General features: G+C 43.4%; 1 protein-coding gene across 1 annotated transcript; it reads left to right on the forward strand.

The window, feature by feature from the left end:
• Positions 1-758: 758 nt before the first annotated feature.
• LOC138266367 (14-3-3 protein eta) lies at positions 759-15,340 on the forward strand. Its single transcript, XM_069215103.1, has 2 exons — positions 759-1,359; positions 13,866-15,340. The coding sequence occupies exons 1-2, from the start codon at positions 1,273-1,275 to the stop codon at positions 14,520-14,522; spliced, it is 744 nt and encodes a 247-aa protein (XP_069071204.1). The 5' UTR covers positions 759-1,272; the 3' UTR covers positions 14,523-15,340.
• The last annotated feature ends 6,444 nt before the right edge of the window (positions 15,341-21,784 follow it).

Genomic DNA, 21,784 nt, shown 5'->3' on the forward strand with positions numbered 1-21,784 from the left:
CAAACTAAAACTTCAGTATCAAGTTCCCTATGCTATGCGCTACATACCCCCCTCTTCAGGTCACCCTTTGGTCATTTATGTTGTCACTCACATTTTCCTTCCACCCATTAGAGCATGAGGCAATAGATCAGCCCACTTCAGCCATTGGCTAAGATCAATGCAAGTGATGCAACTGCGCCCTTTCGCAAGAACCACATCCAAACACAAGGGCATTCCATTAACCTCCAAGGACTAATAGGACAGCCTATGTTTTTGCATAAAAATAAATAGAATACTTTAACTTTTTAGACTTTTTTTAAGATTGATGAGGGCCCAATAGCTTCCCCAACAACAAAGTGTTGCAATTACTATGACAAAACAAGCATTGACAAAGTCAAAAGGCCGGAAGCCAACACCAGACCAACTGACTATGCAAAATGATTGTTTTACCTTTCCTATACTGCTGCGCCCCATTCTTCTCTTATAAGTAACATAGATTACCCCCTCCCCAAAAAAAATACAAATAACCACTCGTAAACCAAGTATCCGTCTACCCAATACCCTGCTGCATAGCCCTCCTGGCGTCCTTTTGCCCTCATACCCCTTCCCGAAGATCTCCCCAGGTCCTCAGCTGCCCTTTCTCTCTCCCCCACGCCCCACCTGCCCCCCCCCCCTCCTTTACAGCAGTGCAATGCAGCAGCCTCAGCGCGCACGCTCGCTGGGAGGCTATTTATAGTACATGACGTCACCTTGAAATAGAACGCAGGGGCCGCCTTCTCTCCGCCGCCCCGCCTTCCTTACACACACGGCGCATGCGCCAGATAGGCAGTAGCAGCGCCGGTGTGAGCTGCGGTAGCGCGAGGATAGCGATAGGGCTAATAGGTAGTCGCGATCAGCCACCGGAGAGAAGGGCAGTCACGAGCTTCGCGTGCCGCAGGCAGTAGCTGACGGAGACCGTGAGCAGTAGGGGAAGCGGGCGCGAGTCAGGGTCTGAAGGAGTGAGAGGGCGTGTGCCGCAGTCTTCCGCTAAGGGGGAGCGCGCGAGCCAGCTCGAGGGGAGGCACAAGCAGAGCGCTGGGCGGCAGTTGGACGGAGCGCGAGCCAGACAGTTAAAAGGCGGGTGTCTTCGCGCGGACAGGGCAGCCAGTCGGGCGGGGCGCGCGCCTCCGAGTGACGCAGAGTAACGGTCAGGGCTGTGAAGGCTTTGGGGCCGTTCCCGCCAAGGGCGCGCCCATCCCGGTCGGTGACCAGAAAGGAGTTTCTCAGACTCCCCGAGACCGCTCTCCACGCACCATGGGCGACCGTGAGCAGCTCCTGCAGCGAGCCCGACTGGCTGAGCAGGCTGAGAGATACGATGACATGGCGGCGGCTATGAAAGCGGTGAGTATGAGTGATGAGAGTACAGATGGGCTCTGTGGTGCGAGCTGTAGATGTTGGGAGGGGCAGGGGAGCAGATAGCAGCGGAATTTCTAGTTACCAGGGTGACGAGGGTCGGGGGCGCTGTGGGAAGAGCGGACACTGAGGGGGTGGCGGCGGCAGGATGATGGATAGGGTGTGGGTAGTAGGGGGTACTGTCAGATTAACCAGAGATCAGCGAGTATAGCGTGGGAACAGAGGTAAGGGGGGCAGTGCGGTAAGGGACGTGTGGGCAGTGATGTAGGTCGCCGCATGGAGGGGGGGCGGTCGTGAGGGTGTGCGCTGTCACATTGAAGCTGGGGCAGGCTTCAGTAAGGGTGCATTTAAGGGAAACCATTGGGCTGGTAGGATGAGCAATGGCCGGGATGTGGGCTGGGTTGCGTTTGTGTGTGGGTCGGCTGTTACCTTTGGGGAAAGGCAGGAGGTACACAATTTTTGTGTTTTTGCCACTAAAGAAACAGTTGCACTGTTTCCCTGGAACCTACCTATAGATTCTATGTATCATGTCTTTCCCATGCTTGGTATCGTTTTTTTTGTCCCCACCGGTGTCTAGTGTGGAACACCTGCACGCTGGCCCCTTTTCACACACCGATCCTTCATTGTGTCCCCTTGAATGCCCTGTCTTCTCCTTCCAGAAGGTAAGTCCCTACACCCCCTGCCCCCCAGTTCGAGTGCTCGGGTAGACTCTCGCTTGTCCTATTTGCAGAGGGATATGGTACAATCTTTGCAGGTGGACCCCAGTGTTATCCTTGGGGTGGTTCTCTTACCGCCCGCTCACCACCACTGTTTTTTTCCGGAGGGTCGCTTGATTCTTTGTATGAAAGTAGAAGTCCTCTTGATGCATTGCTTCTCGCTGGTAAACAAGGTTACTGTGTTCAAAGTAGAAAACATTCAAGGAACTATACATCACTGATGGATACTTATATTTTCAGATTCCTTAACCTTTAGAATATCCACCAGGGTGGATATGGACCACTTGACAGCAGTATATCACTAGGTGGTGTTGTGCAGCTCCACTTAAGCCTTGTTCCACCCGGAAGTAAGGTTGGAGGCGCATGTAAGCGCCAATATCAATTCCTTTCTTTGCACACCTTTGAGCGTGGTTCCGCAGCTCTGCTCCCCTTTTTCGGCGGGTGACTAATCCTTACCAGTTCTTTTCTAGCGTGAAAGGGAGCAATGTACCCACCGAGAATACTAGAGTTCAAAAAGCACTGTGGCGGTGAAGAACCTCCCCTCCGCCCCCCCCCCCTATAGTTTGGGGGGTGAGGGCAGACAACTCCCAGGTTGTGCAAAGAATATGGCCTTATTCACCTGAAGGGGACCTGGGATCATGAAGTTAAGCTATGACTCCAAACACCGAAAGAAGCCATGGACCTCGATGTAAACCCTGCTCCAAGTCGTGTGTGCAAACCTGTTCAAGATAAAGATATTCTTTGTGTTCAGAGTCGCCCAGTACATCAAACTCCAAGTCGAAGCAGCATAAAAAGTTGAAGCTAGTCTCAATCCTCCCCTTCCACACTAGTCAAAGAAGTCGGGAGAGCGTCAAGCTGCCAGCCAATTTTCCAGATTCATAGTTGGGAAGCAGATTTCCCCCAAACTGTTTCAGTTGGACCCTGAATTTCTCAGGCCACAAGCTACTTTGCAGCAGGTCGAAGACCTGCACTAGTCCCTTCTTTAATGACCGTCCAGAGGGCAAGTTCTTGCCAACTCCAGTGTTTAACTCAATCATGGATCAAAGCTGCTTCCACCTGAATCAGTGTTGTGCTTTGACTCCACTCAAGCACACCCAGTTCCTATGGGATCTTCTTCAGACAAAACACTACACTACCGCCAAGCTTTCCTCAGAGGCTCCATCACTTTGCCTCTGAATATGATCAGTTTGCCACTACATGACAAAAGGGACTGTTTATCCCTCTCTCCAGTTACCATGCTGGTATTTATGGCCAAGCAGGAAGTCTGAAACTTGCCCCTGATACAGTTAATTAACCCCTTGAGCCTCCTCCCCAATGTAATTTGTTGGAGTGATTAGACATATAGCCATATGCCTTCTGTTGAAGTAAAGAGCAATGTTCTTACTGAGGCTTTGTACCCTGGGCCATGCCCTTCTTGGCCATTGCTGTAAATCATTGAAGCCCTGACTGGCACACTTAATGGGTACTTGGGCTAAGCTTTGGTCTTGCCCACATGCAGGTGGTCAAACGCTTGTGGACCCACTTTTTTTTTTTTTTTTTTTTTTTTTACATCATCCCCTTCTGAGATTGTAGTTGTCCATGTTTCTACCAGCAAAGTAAATCCTAATGTGTGATGCACAATTCCTCCACACAGGGAGCCAAAAACAATTGAGGCATTGGGGAAGCAAATGTTCTCTTGGTGTTTGTCCTTGAGGCTGGTCAGTACGATCTGCTTATTAGGCTGCTACATGCAGATCTCTGGGACATGACCAATAGGATCTTGACAGCGCTCCCAGAAGAGTTCTGGCCTCTCTAGCTCAAACCATTCAGGATGCAGCCAAATAGTGATTAGGGCTTGCCTTGACATTACTTACTGCTTAGAGTGAGTGGTGTTCACTAATGTGGTGCTGGCTCCATGGGTGAATGCTATTCCTTTATTTTTTTTCCTGGCGCGTGTGGGTATCCCTTATAAGTAATGCTGTTTGGGTCCAGCTTAAAATGCTGATTCTGCCCTTTATCGCTTAATGAAAAGGAGAGCCATGGCCCTTAGGCCTTTCAACCCCAGCTCAACAGTTTCCTCATCAGTTTTGGCTCTCTGAGGTTACTTCAAAGGGTTAGCTTATAGATCATGCCAGGCCCTACAGCAGCAGCCATCCCGGTTCTTGTGTGACTTGGGAAGGGATCAGGCAACTATTGCTGATGCCACCAGGGACACTGTTGCTCTAAGTTCTTACAGCGTCATCCTCCACACCACTTTAGTTTCCCCTTAGTGCATAACCACCATGCAAGAGGCAGGATCAGATACTTTCTCACGTGGTGGCAGTCTCATTACTTGCAACAGGTAATCTTTCCATATCGCCCAGCAGGGTTATTATGCCCTCCTTCTTTTCACTCCCACTAAGGTGTCCTCCTTTTTTTGTTTTTCAAAGAGCTCCTATCTTGCTGCAAGAGTTGTATGTTTGGCTGGAAAAAATAAACAATTGAGGGGGTATGTGCTTTGAAAATAGACTGGTTTTAGGTCTAGAAACAAAAAATTTAAAAAAGCGCCACAAGGGGAGAAAGCCAGATGCTCAAAGAGGGAGCTGAAGGGACAGGGACTGGCTTTAAATGAACTGAGGAGGCCCGGAATGGCTTCAGGGTTATGCTGCCTCATTATTACCTGTTTGCACATTTAATTGCAGCAGCCGCATGCTTAAGAGGTAGGCTTTGGGCACTGGCACATTTTTATTTACACATTAAGCACTGGGTAAGCCTTTGGCCTCAAGTATTGACAAAAGTGGTGGAAGTGGTTGCTGCCCTTCTTTGGAGGGTATGAATACATGCTTTCCCGTACTTCGTTGACTGGCTGTTTAAAGCAGTCTTGCAACAGTCAATTGTAGGCCATGGGACAGTGTGCCGTCTGATCTCGTTGGGGTTCCTAGACAATGAGCCAGTCATGCAAACTCAGTTGACGATGTCTAGTGAATCACAATTTGCATTTGCTTTCTGAGATAAGACAGGCACTTTACAAGAGTGGGCAGAGAAAGGTGCTCTGAACTTCTGGGCATGAGCATCTGTCCTCCAGTCAAATCTACTGCTTTAGGAGGGTCTCTGCTTATAGCAGCAAGGCTGGGTTCTGTACTTGACCCTTCGTAATTAACACCACCATGCTTTGAGATTAAACAGCAGCAGTTGACTGTGTTCAATGTGCAACCTGAGGTTCTGGACCTCATCCTCCTGGCCAAGCATCACTCTACAGTCATTTTACATTGACGCTGGGCCTGATTTATCGACTGGTGTGGAGTCCACAACACAGACCCTTTTACGAGACAAACAATGGGGTGGTTTGTGTTTGGCTGTAGGCTTAGCAAGGTGTGCAGTGGGCACCATGAAGCGTTATTTGGCAGGCTTTTCAACATTTTTTGTTTGCTGGACTATCTGACCTTATTTAAGTCACTCATTGTGATTGCGGTTTTTGAAAGGTTAACCATCTTCCTCTTTGTGATCAGTTCATCTTGTAGGAGTTGGCTCCATGCTTTCTTGGTGAGTAGTCCTAGACCATCTTTTTCCCACACATACTGGTGTTGATGATCAGGATGGTCTTGTTACATAGTTATACCTTTTCATGGTGGGAACACTCCCCTCGAAAGAGGAGAAACACCCTTGACTGGACTCCAAACTTAAGCCCTTATATCAATCACCCAAAGGGATATCGTGTGGCAGATCTGATTTTTGTAGGGTTCTCTGGGGCTAAGAAGGTTAAGGCGATGTGGAAACCAACTGAGTTGGATTGTTATCTGCATTATGGTTTGCTACACATTGGCCAAAAAATGCAACTTCTGAAAGAATGGAGGGTCTATTCAGCCAATGCAGAGACTGCCCCATTGCGTTGGCACACAGTGCATGTCCTTTACACGTCTGACCATGGCAGACATTGGTGCACACGGTTACGAAGCACTGCTGCCTTGACGTTCATGTCCGATATGAGAAACATATTGCCCATTCAGTCCGTAAGGGCATTTTTGGTCTGATCCCACTTTTTCCACCCTTAGTAGATACTGCTTTGATATGTATCCTAGTGGTAAGGAATCTGGTTAGAAGTACCCTTCAGAACAAGAAATTACACTTTCTGGTGGATACCCTATAGCTAACTGTAGATTTTATTGACTTTCAGTTTCAGTGTGTTAGTGTTTTACCATCTGAAAAGGTCCCAATGTAGAGTGGAACACCAGTACTTCAGTTGTTTTGCGCTCCACTTCTGAGAGTGTGGAAAAAGTTGAGCAAAAAACTGATGTCTATGTGCAAGGGTGTTGCTTGTATGCAGCTCCATTCACTGTCGCTTTTGGGGCTGAGCGATGCCAGTGTGGAGCCGCATGACTCTGCTTAGAAATGTGCAGGAGCAGTTAAAATAATCTGCTACAAAATGTGTTGTAGAAGGTAAGTAACTCTCATTTAGAAAACCATTCTTACTATGTAATGACAAGTGAGACTATATATATATATATATATATCTCAAAGGTTAAAGGGCATTGTAGTTAGGATCAGAATTTACACTCACAAAACCATAGTAATAGTTATTTCAAGTAACTATAACTCATGTCCTAAGGTAACTGTACCTCACGCCTCTGCCATGCAGTTTTCAGATCAAGTATTTAACTGCATATTTTTACAATGGTGTCAGATACAATTACTGATATAATATGTGGGGTAATTAGCTGATTTTATTTTCGGTCATTGTTTCTTATCTAATGCTAAAGTGGGGGTCCCAAGTCAAAAGATTGGTAACCGCTGTTCTAGATTGTGCCTCGTCCACACCTCACCCATGACATGCCTTGTGCAGGCAGCCCTGCTTCTCCCCCCTCCCCCCCCCCCAATCTGTGAAACGTTTCCTACTATGCTGGTGCCATATTGCCCCTTGGCAGCATACTTGTAGTTTCCACTTCTCAGTAAAAGATCCTGAAAGTAATTCCCTGCATCACACGGGTGATGTCAGTATAAGTAGCAACTATTTTAGCTGACAAGTGTGATTGACGATGTTATGCTGCTATGTAGAGATGGGGTATCAAGCGAAAAAGGCTCCTTTTTTCGGTCGCAGCCTATGTCTGGTTTGCTAAAGAACCCTTGTGGACTTTCAGAAAATTGACCTAGGAATGCATTCAGCTCATTGGTTACCCCTGGCTTTGTGGTTTCTAGCTTTTACTTTCTGGCTTTATTTGCTTTTGGCTCTCCCAGGTTCAGTTTGTCCCTCACGTAAACTGTTTTCTATATCCTTCCACAAATTCCCTTTCTGATAACAGGCCTTTAAAGCTTGTTCTTATCTCGTCACATTTGCTGTGCATTTAAGGGTGCTTGTGAGAGGATTTATGTGACTGTCATACTGGCTACTAGGGGTAGGAAAGGTATGCATGTTTTATATATATATATATATATATATATATATATATATATATATATATATATATATATATATATATATATATATATATATATATATATAAATATATAAATATTAGCTATTCAATTTTTGTAATGGAATACTTTTCAGCATTCTCATTAGTACACTCATACGGTCTAGCACTGATGCCCCTTGTTCAGAACCTGTAGAAATTAATTAGGTCATTTTTAGGTCAAGGCTAGGCAGCGCACGTGTGCTGTCTTCGAGACGTGGTGTATTCAGTCTGTATGATTAGATCACGCTCCTCGCTTCCCATTTGTTCCTTTGTGTGCTTTTCGAAATTCCATTCCTTTCTGTGGTTATTTTCACATTTGTCCCTCCTTTCGGTTCATGATTTCCGTCCCTGACGACTGGCCCTGTTACAGGTGTGTTCAGCGATTGCCCTTGCTTTGTTCTGTTCCTGCTTCTCTCTACCAATCCAAAGCTGAGAATATTGTCCTGAGAATGAGACCACTGCGTCCGCGTGAAGCTAGTCCCTTGCAGTCACATGTCCCACTCCCGAAAACATTTTCACTCTGAGAGCAGGGGCCAGCCCAGGGTGCCAGTAGGCCCAATTTGAGCGTGCACTTTTCAGCTGCTCGACAACTGCTGCCATGAAAACTGTGTTCAACATGCCTGGGTACCAGACTCTGCCATTTAAAAAAAAAAATATATATATATATATATATATATATATATATATATATATATATATATTATATTTTTGCTAAGGAAATGTGAGGGTGTTTTAAAACAGTTATAACTTATTGCAGCCATAGTTAACACAATTCTAAATCGTTTTCCCTGCCTGTTTGCCCTCTATGGTCCCATGAAATACCCCATTTCATGATGGTGGCTCTATTGCCATGCAGTGGAGGCCCGGCCTGGATGAACTGTCATTGACCATGTTCAGTCTCCATGGGACGCAGGCTGCTGAGCTGGGGTCACCAGGTCACACGACAAACTCTTGGGAGCTGGTAATAGAAATTCACAAGAGACCTGGGCCGCAAGCATGCTAGACGAGCCCCTCATGCCTTTGCAAGGCACACGTAAATTGGCATGCACCGGGCTGAAGTTTGCATGACCGACTGCAATGTGCCCCGCTGATATCAAAGCTGAGCGCGAGGCAGCAGAACACCTCACCACATGACGAAGGCCTCGAAGTCCAAATCCCATGCGGCTGGGAGGCAACAATACCAAAGCCATGTCTTTTAGCTCAGTTCATGCTCCTTTCATAGTCTTTTTTTTACTTTGGGCGAAACGTGAGTGGGAATGACAACACATGGTTCCCACAGGAATGTGAGGAAAAAAGTCAGTGATGTGTTAACTACGTGGAACATTCCTCCCGCTCAGCTGGTCAACCAGTTTCTAAGCGCAAAGCCAGGTGCCCAGAAAGAATGTTAATGCTCCAAGTCAGCGGTTGAGTTGAAAATAACCATGTTGCTTCATCTTTTTAATAATTTTCAATTTATCCAAAAAGTGCGTGTGGCTGTATTTAATATAAGTGGTATGTCTCTGGCTAGCTCTAATCGTGTCTCCCTCACACTCCTGCCAACCTGATCATCTCTCTCCTGCAATCCCACTGACCCCTCACCTCTCTTGTACTTCCACCAACCCTGTCATCTCTTCTCCCCCCAACCACTGCACCTCACACTCCCACAAACTACCCATCCCTCTGCCTTCCTACCCATCTATTCTGTGCACCTCTCACACCTATCGTTCCACCAGTGCCCACTCATTATGGTGCACACACCTAGCTCCGAAGCTCCCTTCTAACTCCCATGGGCTATATCTGGAACCCAGTTCCAAAGCCTAGGTGCATTAAGGCTGTGCTGTTTGCTATCACCCGGCTGCTCCGGGCCTGGACTATGGTGATGGTCCTTCTGCTCCTGGGTAAAAATGCGTTAAAAAAACATTTTGGGCAAAACGTGTTTCCTGAGCACAACTACATTCCAAACTACTGGCAGAATTACACCAAATAGGGCAGAAAGGTAGCTTTCGGTTTGGAGATTGTGATTTTTTTTTATTTATTTGGTGTAAATCTGTTCAGTAGCTGTTGTGAAATCCAAATTTGTATATCTGTGGCTTTGATGCGAATAATGAGCTTGTGCAGAGAACTGCTGAGCTCTGATTGGCTGCCCACACTTCAACCAGGAAGTGTTGGCAGCCATCTTGGGACTCTGCTGAAGCAGAGACCCACAAAGAAAGGGGGGAGAAGAGGGGCCAGGGTGGGGCCACCCAGACCCCTTAGCTCTAATGCTACAATTCATGTTCAATGTTGCTGGGGGTGGAGGGATTTTGGGGGGGGGGGGGTCAGAAGCGTGCACTTGTTTTGGATAAAGTCCCTAGGTGGGCCAGGTCCTGAGGGCATGTTGAAATAATGGATGGGAGCACACAGGGCCTCCCAGGGCATTTTTATGCCCCAGGAACTTTTTCCCCTCTAAATCTGTGGGTTGAATGTCATAGCTAAGTCGGGACACTGCACAGTAAAGTCACCTGGCGTAATGGTTAATGTCTCAGACATGCACACTGAAGGTTGTGTTCCAGCCTAGGTGAGTCTGGTCATTTCCTGCTTTTTGTTTCTTTTCAACTATAAATATTTAAGTTGCATACCTAAAAGGTGATCTCACTCTTTTTAATTGACAAACATTTTTCTTTTCAATTTGTCTGGAAATCTCATTCTAAGTATATAATTCATCAAAGCCTAAAAAACGATCAGTCTCTCAATTTCTGTCTCTTAAATCTTTCTCTAAATCGCTTTCACTCTCTGGTGATTAGGGAAGTTGGCCGCACTGTAGAGGCACGAGTTATAATTACTTGAACTCCTAACAGTTGAATTTCTATGATTTTGTATATTTAAGAAGTGAGCTGGCGGTCGGCAATAGGTAGTTAGGACCTAGTTTTCATAGGAAAAGTGTTTATTTTGCCATAACTTTGGCACAGTTAGACGAATCTTCACAATATTTTCAAACTAATACGCTCACTTCAGCTGCTGTTTTGAAAGTTTTTGTGGGTGATTCGTCAAGCAGGGGGTTTGAGTTATTAGAGAAAAAATAAATCTGTATATCTAGGGACGCAGATCAGACAGATCTCATGCTGAGATTTGAAGGGCTACTGGCACTTATACCAGGAAGTGCTGGCAGCCATCTTGCCAGCCATCTTGGAACTCACTCAGCCGAGCTCCAGGGAAAAAGTAAAAAATAAAGGGGGAGGGGCAAGGTAGAAATTATTGGACATCCTCTCCCCCAAAATGTTTTATTTTTGCTGCAGAGTCCCAGTAGATTTAAACTCTGTGGCAAAAACCTAAAAGTAAGACCCAGCTCTCCCTGTGCTGCTGCATCGCTCATGCTCCTGTCTTCTAGCTTCCCCTGTTTTCTGTGCCTGCTTCTTGCTCTTTGTTCGCTTTACTGCTTTTTCCTGCAAATTTTCTGTGACGTTCCACTTGCTTCACCCCCACCCCCAATGTGCCTTGCTTTTGCCTTGTGATGTGGTGGTTGGATGCACGTGGCAGGGTATGCTGTTGGATGTATGCGGGTGCAGGGGGCGTTTGCAGCTTGCCCTGCGGCCAACCCCCACCTCTGCCAGTGACTGAAATAATTGTGGGTAAATTATCTGGGCCTGCCGTCCTGTGAAATTAAGGGTAGAAATAGTTTTCAGTAAATTTGCCTTCAGCTGACTCAAGAACACATCTGTAAACTCAAGCACACCTCTACATGACTTATTCGCTGACTTGTATATATTGGTTAGGTAGGCTTCCCAGTCTTCCTCTGGGACCATGCTCCCAACGACACAATTTTTTAAATTTTTTTACTCTGTCCTTACTGATTTCCAGAATTTTTGTTCATGACTTTTGCAGATAACTCTTCAGCATGTCACCCACATGTGTTATGTAATCATTGTTCTTTTCCTTTATCAGTATTGCCTATTCCTTTTTGTCTTGTGCAAGATTTCCCCTACCCCTGGGCAATTTGAAACTCTGACTTCATTATCTTACGTTCCTTTTAAATGCTTGACACAATCATACCTATTATTATTTTTAAAAAAAAAATAGATGAAGGTTCCCTTCTTGGAATGGTTTCATTGCTTAACTTTGACTCAAAAATTGACCACCTCGGATGTAGTAAAATGAGGTCATATCAGAATGTACTCATAATCTTCCACAGTACCAATGCTTGATAATGTGTTAACACTCAGACGTACTTATTGTCAAAGCATGTTGACATAAATTTGTGAAAACTAGTTTTGTTTTTTTCCTATGAGGATCAGTTTTTGTAGGTCAACACACAGTACCTCAACGTTCAGTGATCACTCCCCCTAATGTCCATCACTAAAACTGCCGCACCGTTCAAAGAAAAATGCTTCAAATGTAATCTTTTGGGCTGCCATGTGTGACTGCAGTTCAGAATGGCTAAATGTGAGTGCAGTGCATGAGTGAAGTGGGGTGTAGAGTATTGTAGAGCAAAAGGGGGGTGAAGTTTTGTGGGGTGCATAATAATTGTTGCTGTGCAATATTTATAGCAAGATGATCCTCATCTTTTATGGACAGTGCCCAGGATCAAAAACAAAAGAAAACAGGCATACAAAGTGTGGAAAGAAGACTTGGCTAAATGAAAGAAAATTAACTACAAAAAATAAATCATTGCAATTTTTTGTTCTGCTGGGCAAGTTTTTGCCAGTCACGCCTTGTAATCGCATTACTTCAAAGGTTAATTAAAAAAACAAAATGGTTCCTCTATTATGTAGGGAGCAGCAAGCAGCTGGGCACAAATTAAATTCAGTCTGTGCTTGGTCCCTGCGCCACCGGCAGTGTGGTGGTCAAGCAGAAGGCTGCAAAGAAGGGTGCTGATGCCAATAAATAGTAAACAGCGGGAGGGGTCCAATCCATTTTGTGTACACGAGTCTCCTAAGCTAGATGCGTGCGCTAGTGCATGCACTCGCAGACTCGACCCTAAAAATTACTAAAGTGATACTGTCAAAAAAATTTACTGCATAATTTGCTTTTTCTTGCTGCATAATTTATTCAACTCTGCCATTTAATTTTAGTGACCCTGGGTATAGATAGTGAAGGTACTTTTATGCAAATTTACCAGATACATGAACACCCAGTCACATCATGTCTTAATTTAGACTAAGTGTGTCAAAGGTGTAATTATCATTAGGGGGGGCTCTCCCAGTAATCATCAAAAAACAGATTTAATTGCATCTTTGCTAAATTGTATTTATCCATTTAGTTTCAGGTGTTCACCAGGCAACCAGTTCTCCTGGAAGCACATAATTTAATTTTAGTCTCACCTTAGTGAGATCTAATTAACTATGTCCTACACTTAAGTAACATTGGTAAACTAGTCTTATTTTAATTGGTAGGTTATTTTTCAGAGCCCTTTGAGTAGAGCACATTTTTGGTCAGTGGTATCAATCTTCTCTTTAAAAAAAAAAAAAAGACCTGTGGTGCTCCTGAGTGTGGTGGATACAGTTCTGTGGGACTATTTGTGGGAAGTTACATTATCAAGTAGATTACTTTAGTGCATGTTCCCTCAGATCACTGATCTAGGGTGATGTGTTCACTGTTAAGGAGCTGAAGTAGGGGTGGGCTTAGTTTGGGCGTAGGACTAACTGAAGAGGGTGTGAAGTTGGTATAACCAACATAATGGAAAATGGCACCCCAAGATGCAAAGGTTCTTTTTCCTTCTATAGACTGGTGGTATTTGCATGGAATGTGGTTTCTGGATATTCAGAGTTGGGTATTAGTTTTAACAAAACGGATCATTTTAATATCTGCAGTGTACCATTTGTTTCTGATTAGGCCAGCACAAAGGGCTCTATAGAAGGCGTTCAAATTCGCATTTCATTGATTGGTTGAGATTGATCAGCTAATTAATTGTTTTTTGTGACGTGGGCAATGAGATTACTTTGTAGGAGTTTAAACTGCAAATTTTGGGTAATTATTTTGGGGAGTTCCAACTGACTTTAATTGTAAGCTTGAAAAGGACAGTGAATAATATAGAAGTGCCGTTTAATGGTTTTAACTTTGTACTGGCCAGTTTGCAGATATTGCTCCTCGACCAGGTAAAATTGCTAAATAGCAAAAAATTCCCTTTGAGCTAAATGGCCTCTCTGCTTGCTTGCACAAGCTTTTATTTATAGGATGTAAAATGTTCACACAACTGTACCCTTTGCATATGTATAGGTTTTGTGTGACGCTCCTTGACGTGAAAACTGGCTAAAATGAGCTTAATGTGGCCATATACCAAGAGCCCTTCTCATGGTCTAGTACCTAATGTGTGTTTGTGTTCTCCTTTGTGTTAAAACCATTTGGGTTGTTTGAAAGGAATAGTCGATTTGCCATAGTCCTGAAAAACCTAGCTGACTTGTTGATGTTTTCACAGGTAACTGAGCTGAACGAGCCCCTATCAAACGAAGACAGGAACCTGCTGTCTGTGGCTTACAAGAATGTTGTGGGGGCCAGACGATCATCATGGCGTGTGATCAGTAGCATTGAACAAAAAACTATGGCTGATGGAAATGAAAAGAAGCTGGAGAAGGTAAAAGCATATCGTGAGAAAATTGAAAAGGAACTGGAGACTGTGTGCAATGATGTGCTGTCCCTTCTAGATAAGTACTTGATCAAGAACTGCAACGACTTCCAGTATGAGAGTAAGGTCTTCTACTTAAAAATGAAAGGTGATTACTACCGTTACTTAGCTGAGGTTGCATCGGGTGAAAAGAAGAACAGTGTAGTGGAATCTTCTGAGGCATCGTACAAAGAAGCATTTGAGATTAGCAAGGAGCATATGCAACCAACTCATCCAATTCGACTTGGGCTGGCTCTCAACTTTTCTGTGTTCTACTATGAAATCCAGAGCACTCCTGAGCAGGCGTGCCTTCTTGCCAAACAAGCCTTTGATGATGCTATTGCGGAGCTGGACACATTAAACGAGGATTCTTACAAGGACTCCACCCTCATCATGCAGCTGTTGAGGGACAACCTTACGCTCTGGACAAGCGACCAGCAGGATGAAGAAGCAGGAGAGGGCAATAACTGAGGATATTTGCCTTGCGCTGCTTTCCATTGTCCAGCTCATTATCTCCCTTCCCATCACCACCAATACCTCCTTGCCAAAACACAATCTTATAGTGCTAAATATATTCTTCTAGGCACATATGCTGAGATCTGCTACCTAAAAAGGCAGATCATGGTGCACTTGTTGTGGGCATCGTTTGTGTTGGTGCATCAGGCCACCTTGCTTTAGTCACACTTGAAGATTGTTCAAAAAAGAAAGATATTCACATATATGAGGCATTTTGTTTGACTATTGATCTTAAAATATGGGCCCTAATGATGGAAAGTAACCTTTCCAGGAAATCTTAATGATTTTCATGTTATAAAGCCAATTGTGTTTTGTTTCATAAGTACTTTGTGCATGCAGGTATTGATCCTCCCCCCCTCCCCTGCCTTTCAAAAAAGCATTATTGAAACAGGCCATGTACACGGTGCTGGAGGAAGTTGGTGTTAAATTAATCCTCCGTCCTGCTTTATCTGCTTCAATTGACTGTTATGCTTGAGGATTGCATAGGTTGGTTTTGCCTTTTTTTAACTTATGATGTGCACATGTTTTTAATGGGATACGCCTTCTTATTGTTCTGATGATGTAATTTTGCTGTCTATCAGATCAAAATTGGTTTAGAGAATCACTAGTTTTAATTTAACTGCAATCAGCTTGTTTCTTAGTTGTCTGTGTACCTTTCTGAACATGACATAAATGTGTGCATTAGCCCATGCTAAGATGGATAATGGTAATATGCCAGATCGAAAGAAGTCAGTAGATACAATAAATGCTGCTTTGGGGATATTCTCTCTTCACCAGTCTGACTGGTCTTTTTCTTTCAATGGATATAGCCTTGCTGTTCATTTTTTAGATATTCTTTTTGCGTGCTTTTTGCTTCAAATGGTGCGCAAGAACAGAGTATCTGATATCTTTTCGGGTATATTGTACCTTATTCTCACCCCATGAGGTATCTGGCTTTTCCAATAGGTCCCCACCTGGGCCACCTTGACTACTGGTCTGGTTGGTACTTCAATGGCCTGGAACTCCCATTGTCAACACGTGAACATTGCTGCGATTTCTACCTGTCTGGTTGACACTTTGTCGTCATAGGTGAGCACGTGCAACAGCACCTCCTGTTGGGATCTGAGTCTGTTTGAATGCTCCACCGCTTTCTGTTTGGCCCTGTTTTTAGGTGAGGCCTAAAGGCTTCGTTTTTAGCTAGCCTCATGTCTTAACAAACTTTAAAAGCAAGACTTGCATTGAGGATCTTTGAGTCTGAATTGTTTCGCTTGCTCGACTCAACTGTCGTTCCCTCTTCAGTTTCCTCCCAATTCAGCTACTCATATTTGTACTGCGGTGTGCATGTTATCTGGAAGAAAACCACCTGCTTAAAAAGCTCGCTCGTTTGCTAGTTGTTTTTTGGTTTCATGCTTCAAGTGTGCTTTCAGGTTACACGAACTCAAAGCCAGCAAAAACAATCTTATTTCCTCTGTGCATTTAAATTAGGATTCAAGAGCACGTGTTTAAGGAAGCATCTACAGTGTTCTACGAAATCTATACACAGTTTTATCACATTACAATCAATATAACGAATACAATTTGAATAATTATTCTTTAAGTCGCATTAGGTTAATTTAAACAAATAAGTCAACAACTGATCCAATAGTTATTGTAAAAGTGTATCAAAGTAATTCAACAAAGTTCTTATATAAGCAACTATGAAACTAGTTCAGCGATTTGATATTCCATACAGCTGTCCCAGATGACAAAGTGCAGTAATATTACTGAACTCCAATAGCCCAGCTCGAGCACACTCGGATCTATCCAACTTTTGCTTGTTCTTATGTTTGGCTGTCACAATCCAAGTGAACCATGTATAGGAAACAAGTGTGGTGTGGTATGTTGAATGGTTTATCCTGTAGCACTGATAGATTATTAGCCTAATTTGTTATACCATAATCATGAAATAGCGTGACAAGCCATCTCATGCAAACAGTTGAGGTCTCAGGACAAAACAGCATAAAGTGAAACATACATTTACTGGCCCCAAGGGCACAATCCCACTATTCATCATTGGGATTATGATTTCCCCATTTATCTATAAGAATTTTCAGCAGGAGAGTACACCTGCGAAATTTGCTATACAATGTCTCTTGCTTCAGGACACCTCGCCCAGGTACCAGTGCGTGACGGTTTTCTTTGCGCTGATGGGGGGAATCTACCTGTAGATTCTACAAAGCATTCAGAGTATGCTGAAGCAGGAGAAGGCTACCAAGTTACCTCAGTGATAGTTGGGTGTCTAGCATGATGCAGAGATTACGGGTGTAGTCTGATGGGGTTGGTGTTGGTCTGAGTTCAGCTGGCCATCAACTGTGGTCCCATATGCTGGTGTTGCTCCCGAAGATCACGACTGCAGTGTAGAGCTTGAGGCATAGGAGAGTATGGTAATGCTGTGAGATCGGATAATGTCTGCACGGGGTGGGTCATACCCACATTGAATGAGGTGGGGCTGAGGAAGGATCCTTGGGGTGCACCTCGGGTAATGGAATTTGGTGCGGAGGTGAAGGGTGGAAGGCGGATGCTTTGTGTGCGCCCTGAAAGAAAGGAAGCGATCCACTTGAGGGTGTCTTGTAGTTATTCTTCTGCTGCAGAGATTTGGATTGTCCTAGTTCGTGTTCTCTAGATATGAGAGCATCTTTCAAGAATATTGGAAAAAGCCAGTCGCACTGCTCCTCGAGCAGCAGTGGGATTTTCGTTTGCTCCAGCGACTAACACGGTAGTGTCTCCTAAAATGGTAGAATTCTTTTGTTGTGGATAAATCCTTATTTGGTTTCCATCATAGCGGCAGCTGTGCAGAAGATACTCAAAAGGTCTCCTTTACCTCATTTTTACCTGACAGCGAAAGCTGATGCTTGAATGTAGTCAGCTGAAGGGCCCATGGGTAAACGTGTATTTATAAAACTCAACAGCAGTTTATAAAGAGATTAATATTTGCGACCCTTCACTTTTTATTTTGTTTGCTACATTGTCTGCCTGCATAAACCAAGTATAGCAAAGAAAATCGTCACGAGGTAATAGAAAAGGAAGGAGCCTATTTTTAGATCTAATGCTTTATTCCCAGCCTAGCTTCATTTTTTCCCGTTCATTCTATTTCCTGATAGATTTATTTTAATGACCGTTAACTTTCGAAGTTCTTTAACGTTTCAGAAGAATGATCTAGGATTGTTTCTAAAAAGAGATGGCAATCACAGTTGAATTCCATATTTAAATATTCGGACTTCAAATCTGAAACTGTTGTAGTTTATCCCACTATCTTTGAGTTAATTATAGAAAAGGGTATACCATGCTAATTGATAGTTCTTTTATATGACTTACTTTCAGATGGCAAGCTTATAGTTGTGCTAGACTCCACTCTCAAACAAATAGGTTGTATCTTGGGCTCTTATTGTCTCCGATTTTAGCACCAGAATTTGTGAAATAAAAACAAATGTGGTGATTGAGACAGGCATGTATTGGGGTGTATCAGTTATGTTTTTAAAACCATGACTTGCAGAGGTCGTGTTGTATTAAAACACCCAGATTCTGAGTGGCCTTTGACAACTAAATGGATGGTTTGCTGCTGACCAGCCAGCTGAACTCACAAGGATAATGAGGTTCAGTGCTTGCTGCTGTGTGTTGGGGGTAGTGGGTGTTATTCTTGTAGTAACTTATTTCTCAATTGGACTACAAAAAGGGGCTTGTTTATTGTATTTCCTTAAGTTTGGAGCCATAGAAAGGAATGTTAGTGTGGCTGTCCAGAAGGGAGTCTTCAGTGTCACATTATAGAAGCTGTGCTTTGGTGCCTTTGATTATAAGAGTAATTGGGGGATTAGTAGGACAAAATTATAACATGTCAAAGACTATAACTATTTGAGGTTATTTGATCAAACAATAACAAGGAAAGGTGAAGACTATAAAGATGCTGGGTAATTGATTTGCTTTTATAAAGCCACCAGATCTTCCCTGTGGTCAAAGCAGGACACCCAGGTTGGGTTCCTGGAATTGATGCAAACAGTTGATGATTTGGATATTCGCATCTGGTAAACTAATCGCTATGCCACAACCACCTCACGGAGTAGCTTACTTCTGAGACAGTTCAAGTTTGGTGTTCTGGAGTAGAGCACTTGGCCTTTTACTAGATTGATATTTCTGCCTGAGCAGAAGAGCATCCGATGCAGTTAACAGAATATTGCTGGACTATTCATGGGTTGCAGACTTATCTTTGCTAAGGGTCTGTGTATGCACAGATCTGTGCTTTGTATAGATAGGAGGGAGAAAGGTAGCTTGACAAGTGATATGAACCCTTTTCTCAAGACTTGCCAACATTTTGATTTGCCAGGCTAAGGTCAGGTGCTGTGTACTAATGCATTCTGTTTCACCTTGGCTGCCAAGCCTTTTCCCTTATTGGTGCAAAACCCTCTTTTGGATGTTTGTGGGTAGTTTTATGCTTAAACTGTTAACTTATTTTCATAACATCGTCAGGATTGGGAAGGTACCAATGGTTTGTGTACCTCTTTGGAAGGAACGGAGAAAACATCCAAATATAGGGGGGGAGGGGGAGATTTTTTAATTTTTTTTTATTTATTTTTAAGTGGAGTGAAAGAAAATGCATACTCTTAATGGCATCAGCAAAAGGTTTGCTGTTACGATCACCAGCTTTCAGTAAAGTAGAGTTGTATAAAAACCTTCTGCTACCTTTCTGAGGGGTAGTCCATTTTTGTGGCTTCAGCCTATCTGCAGTTTTGGAGGTCACTGATGTGGAACAATGAGTGACCATGAAAGCTATGCATTTCTGAAAATTAGGCAACATTTTGAATTCAGTAAGGGCATGTGTAGATTCCTTAGTTTGTTTTCCAGAAGAAACTAATTTAAAAAAATGAGAGTAGGAAAAATGGCCATTTGTGAATTTTAATCTGTAATTTTTGTCAAGATGGCAAATTTACAAGACCAATCTGCCGTTGGTTCTAATAGATCATACTGGTCACAGGAATGCTTCGGGTTTGCAGATTCTCAAAAAAGACACAATACCAAAAGTCTACTCATAACCAGCGCTTTGTGTTTTTGTTGTGCACCAACTTTATAACAGTATTAGAAGGTAAAATAGAATGAATGAAAATTGAGCAGTTAAAAACAAGCAAGAAATGATGGTTATTTGTACATCTCTGAATTGTAGTTACCCATACCGTGATGTGATATAGAGAGCGTTTTGCAAAATGTTTTTCTTGCACACTGGCTTGCTTACATGTGGAAGGCACAAACTCAGAATAATTAACTGGATTTATCCATGTTCCTAAACACCCCTTGCCAACAATGGTATCCTATTATGGTGGCTGGGCTTAGCGCCTGCAACACAACATGCCTGAATGTAAGCTGAAGATGTCCTGTTTCATCGAGCAAAACCCACTTTATATATATATATATATATATATATATATATATATATATATATATATATAGTGTGTTTTTGGTGTAAGTAGCTTTGAAATTTGGTCCATGGCTCCACTTTTCCCCAGGGAATCCTACCAAAGCCAGATATTTTGGGGAAAAAACAATAGCTTCGTAGAAATAAAGGTTGTGACTGGCTAAAACCACGCATTTCTGAGAGGGGAAAGTTCTGGAAGCTGCAGGGAATCAACACATTTTCTTCCACACGGCTGTTTCTGCACACCTGTAGTTATGACAGTGGCTGAAAAAGGCGCAAAACGCAACACGGAAAGACAATTATTCTGCTGAAAGCAGACACTTTTTCTTCAATGTGCTAGCTGTGGACTGAGGTGGTGCTGCCGCCACCCAGGGAAACCTACCAAACCCAGATATTTCTGAATACTTGACACCACTGGGGAGAATGATGGCAATCCAGGTTGGTGTGACTTGAGTGGATCGTCTGAAGTTTTTACATTTCAAACCCTGCTTAAATGTGCATTTTCCTCACATGTCCGAGTTGTGGAATGTGCAGGTATGCGCAAAATTCCTAACGCCCTGACTCGTACCAATTATAAACGCTACCCCATTTGAATCGGTGGAACTAGCACCTGTGATACAACAAGCCCCAAAAGGCAACGTTTAAGCATCAACATCTCCTATCTACAAACATTGACCTGATTTGACAATGGGTGTGGCTGCGGTATTTGTGCTTGTACACTGCTGGCACATAGGGACACACAACCCATACATTTTTAAAAAACGAAATAGCTGGTGGTGTGGTTTGCACTGATCCCACAATGCTTTCCTAATGCGCAATGCTCTACAAACATAATTTAGCTTAAAATCAAACATTTCCCTTGCATTCCTATCACCTAAACTTCTTGAATCAAGTACAGCTGCCTAATTGGATGTTTCGACTTCAAAATGTCGAATTAGGTTGAGAAACAAAAACTTCTGTCATTTCGTATTCTTTTTTTTTTTTGCATTGGGAAGCGTTCTGTGTTTCTCTCGCTGTACTTCTACCACTCTCTGTACCTCTACCCCATCTGTGCCCCTGCTTCGATGCCCTTCTAACCCCTTCCCCCGACCCAGACACAGCAGGTGGTTGTATCTCATTCAGAAAGCATATCGGTAGTCTAATAATACAAGGAGCTAGATAATGCTCTGAACACAGCCCCCGCCCGTCCTTTAATAATTTTAATGTGTGTGAGTACGGCGTCTCTCATACTTCTAGGTTTTTCTTTTTTCTAAACGCTTGTGGCAATACGAGATGCTAAACAGCACAACATAAATGCAAATAGTGCATTCACATCCAAATTGTGAGACCTATTGGCTACGCCAATGCTTGTTGCTCATTATCACTAATGAGAACACCTTCAAGTATGAGTTCAGGATGTACGCTTTTCAGAAAACTCTTGTGTTTGACTTAATAGCCTATAATTTTGCTCCATCTATAAAGGTTCTCCAGCCATCTCTGTTACAAAAGCTACTTATAATCTATGGAAATCATACTGAGCCATTAATATTAGTGTTGTGATTGTGCTCTCATCAGACATGATTACATCAATAGCCACCCGATGCAGAATTGCTAGCTGTGATCACCTCTGTGCCTCCAGCAGGGTGCCAGCAGCAATGTGAACAAGCATTTGCAAAACCAGTAGGTCTCACCTATTTGAGCGCTATTGGCTTTACCAATGTGTTTTTTCTTTTTGCTGTGTTTTAAAGCAGCATGGTTAAAGGTTAGAGGCTTGGTGTAGAGTGGCAGTGGGTGAAATTGGGTGGAGTAGTACAGTTGT

This window comes from Pleurodeles waltl, chromosome 11 (assembly GCF_031143425.1).
Source record: "Pleurodeles waltl isolate 20211129_DDA chromosome 11, aPleWal1.hap1.20221129, whole genome shotgun sequence".
Taxonomy (NCBI): Eukaryota; Metazoa; Chordata; class Amphibia; order Caudata; family Salamandridae; genus Pleurodeles; species Pleurodeles waltl.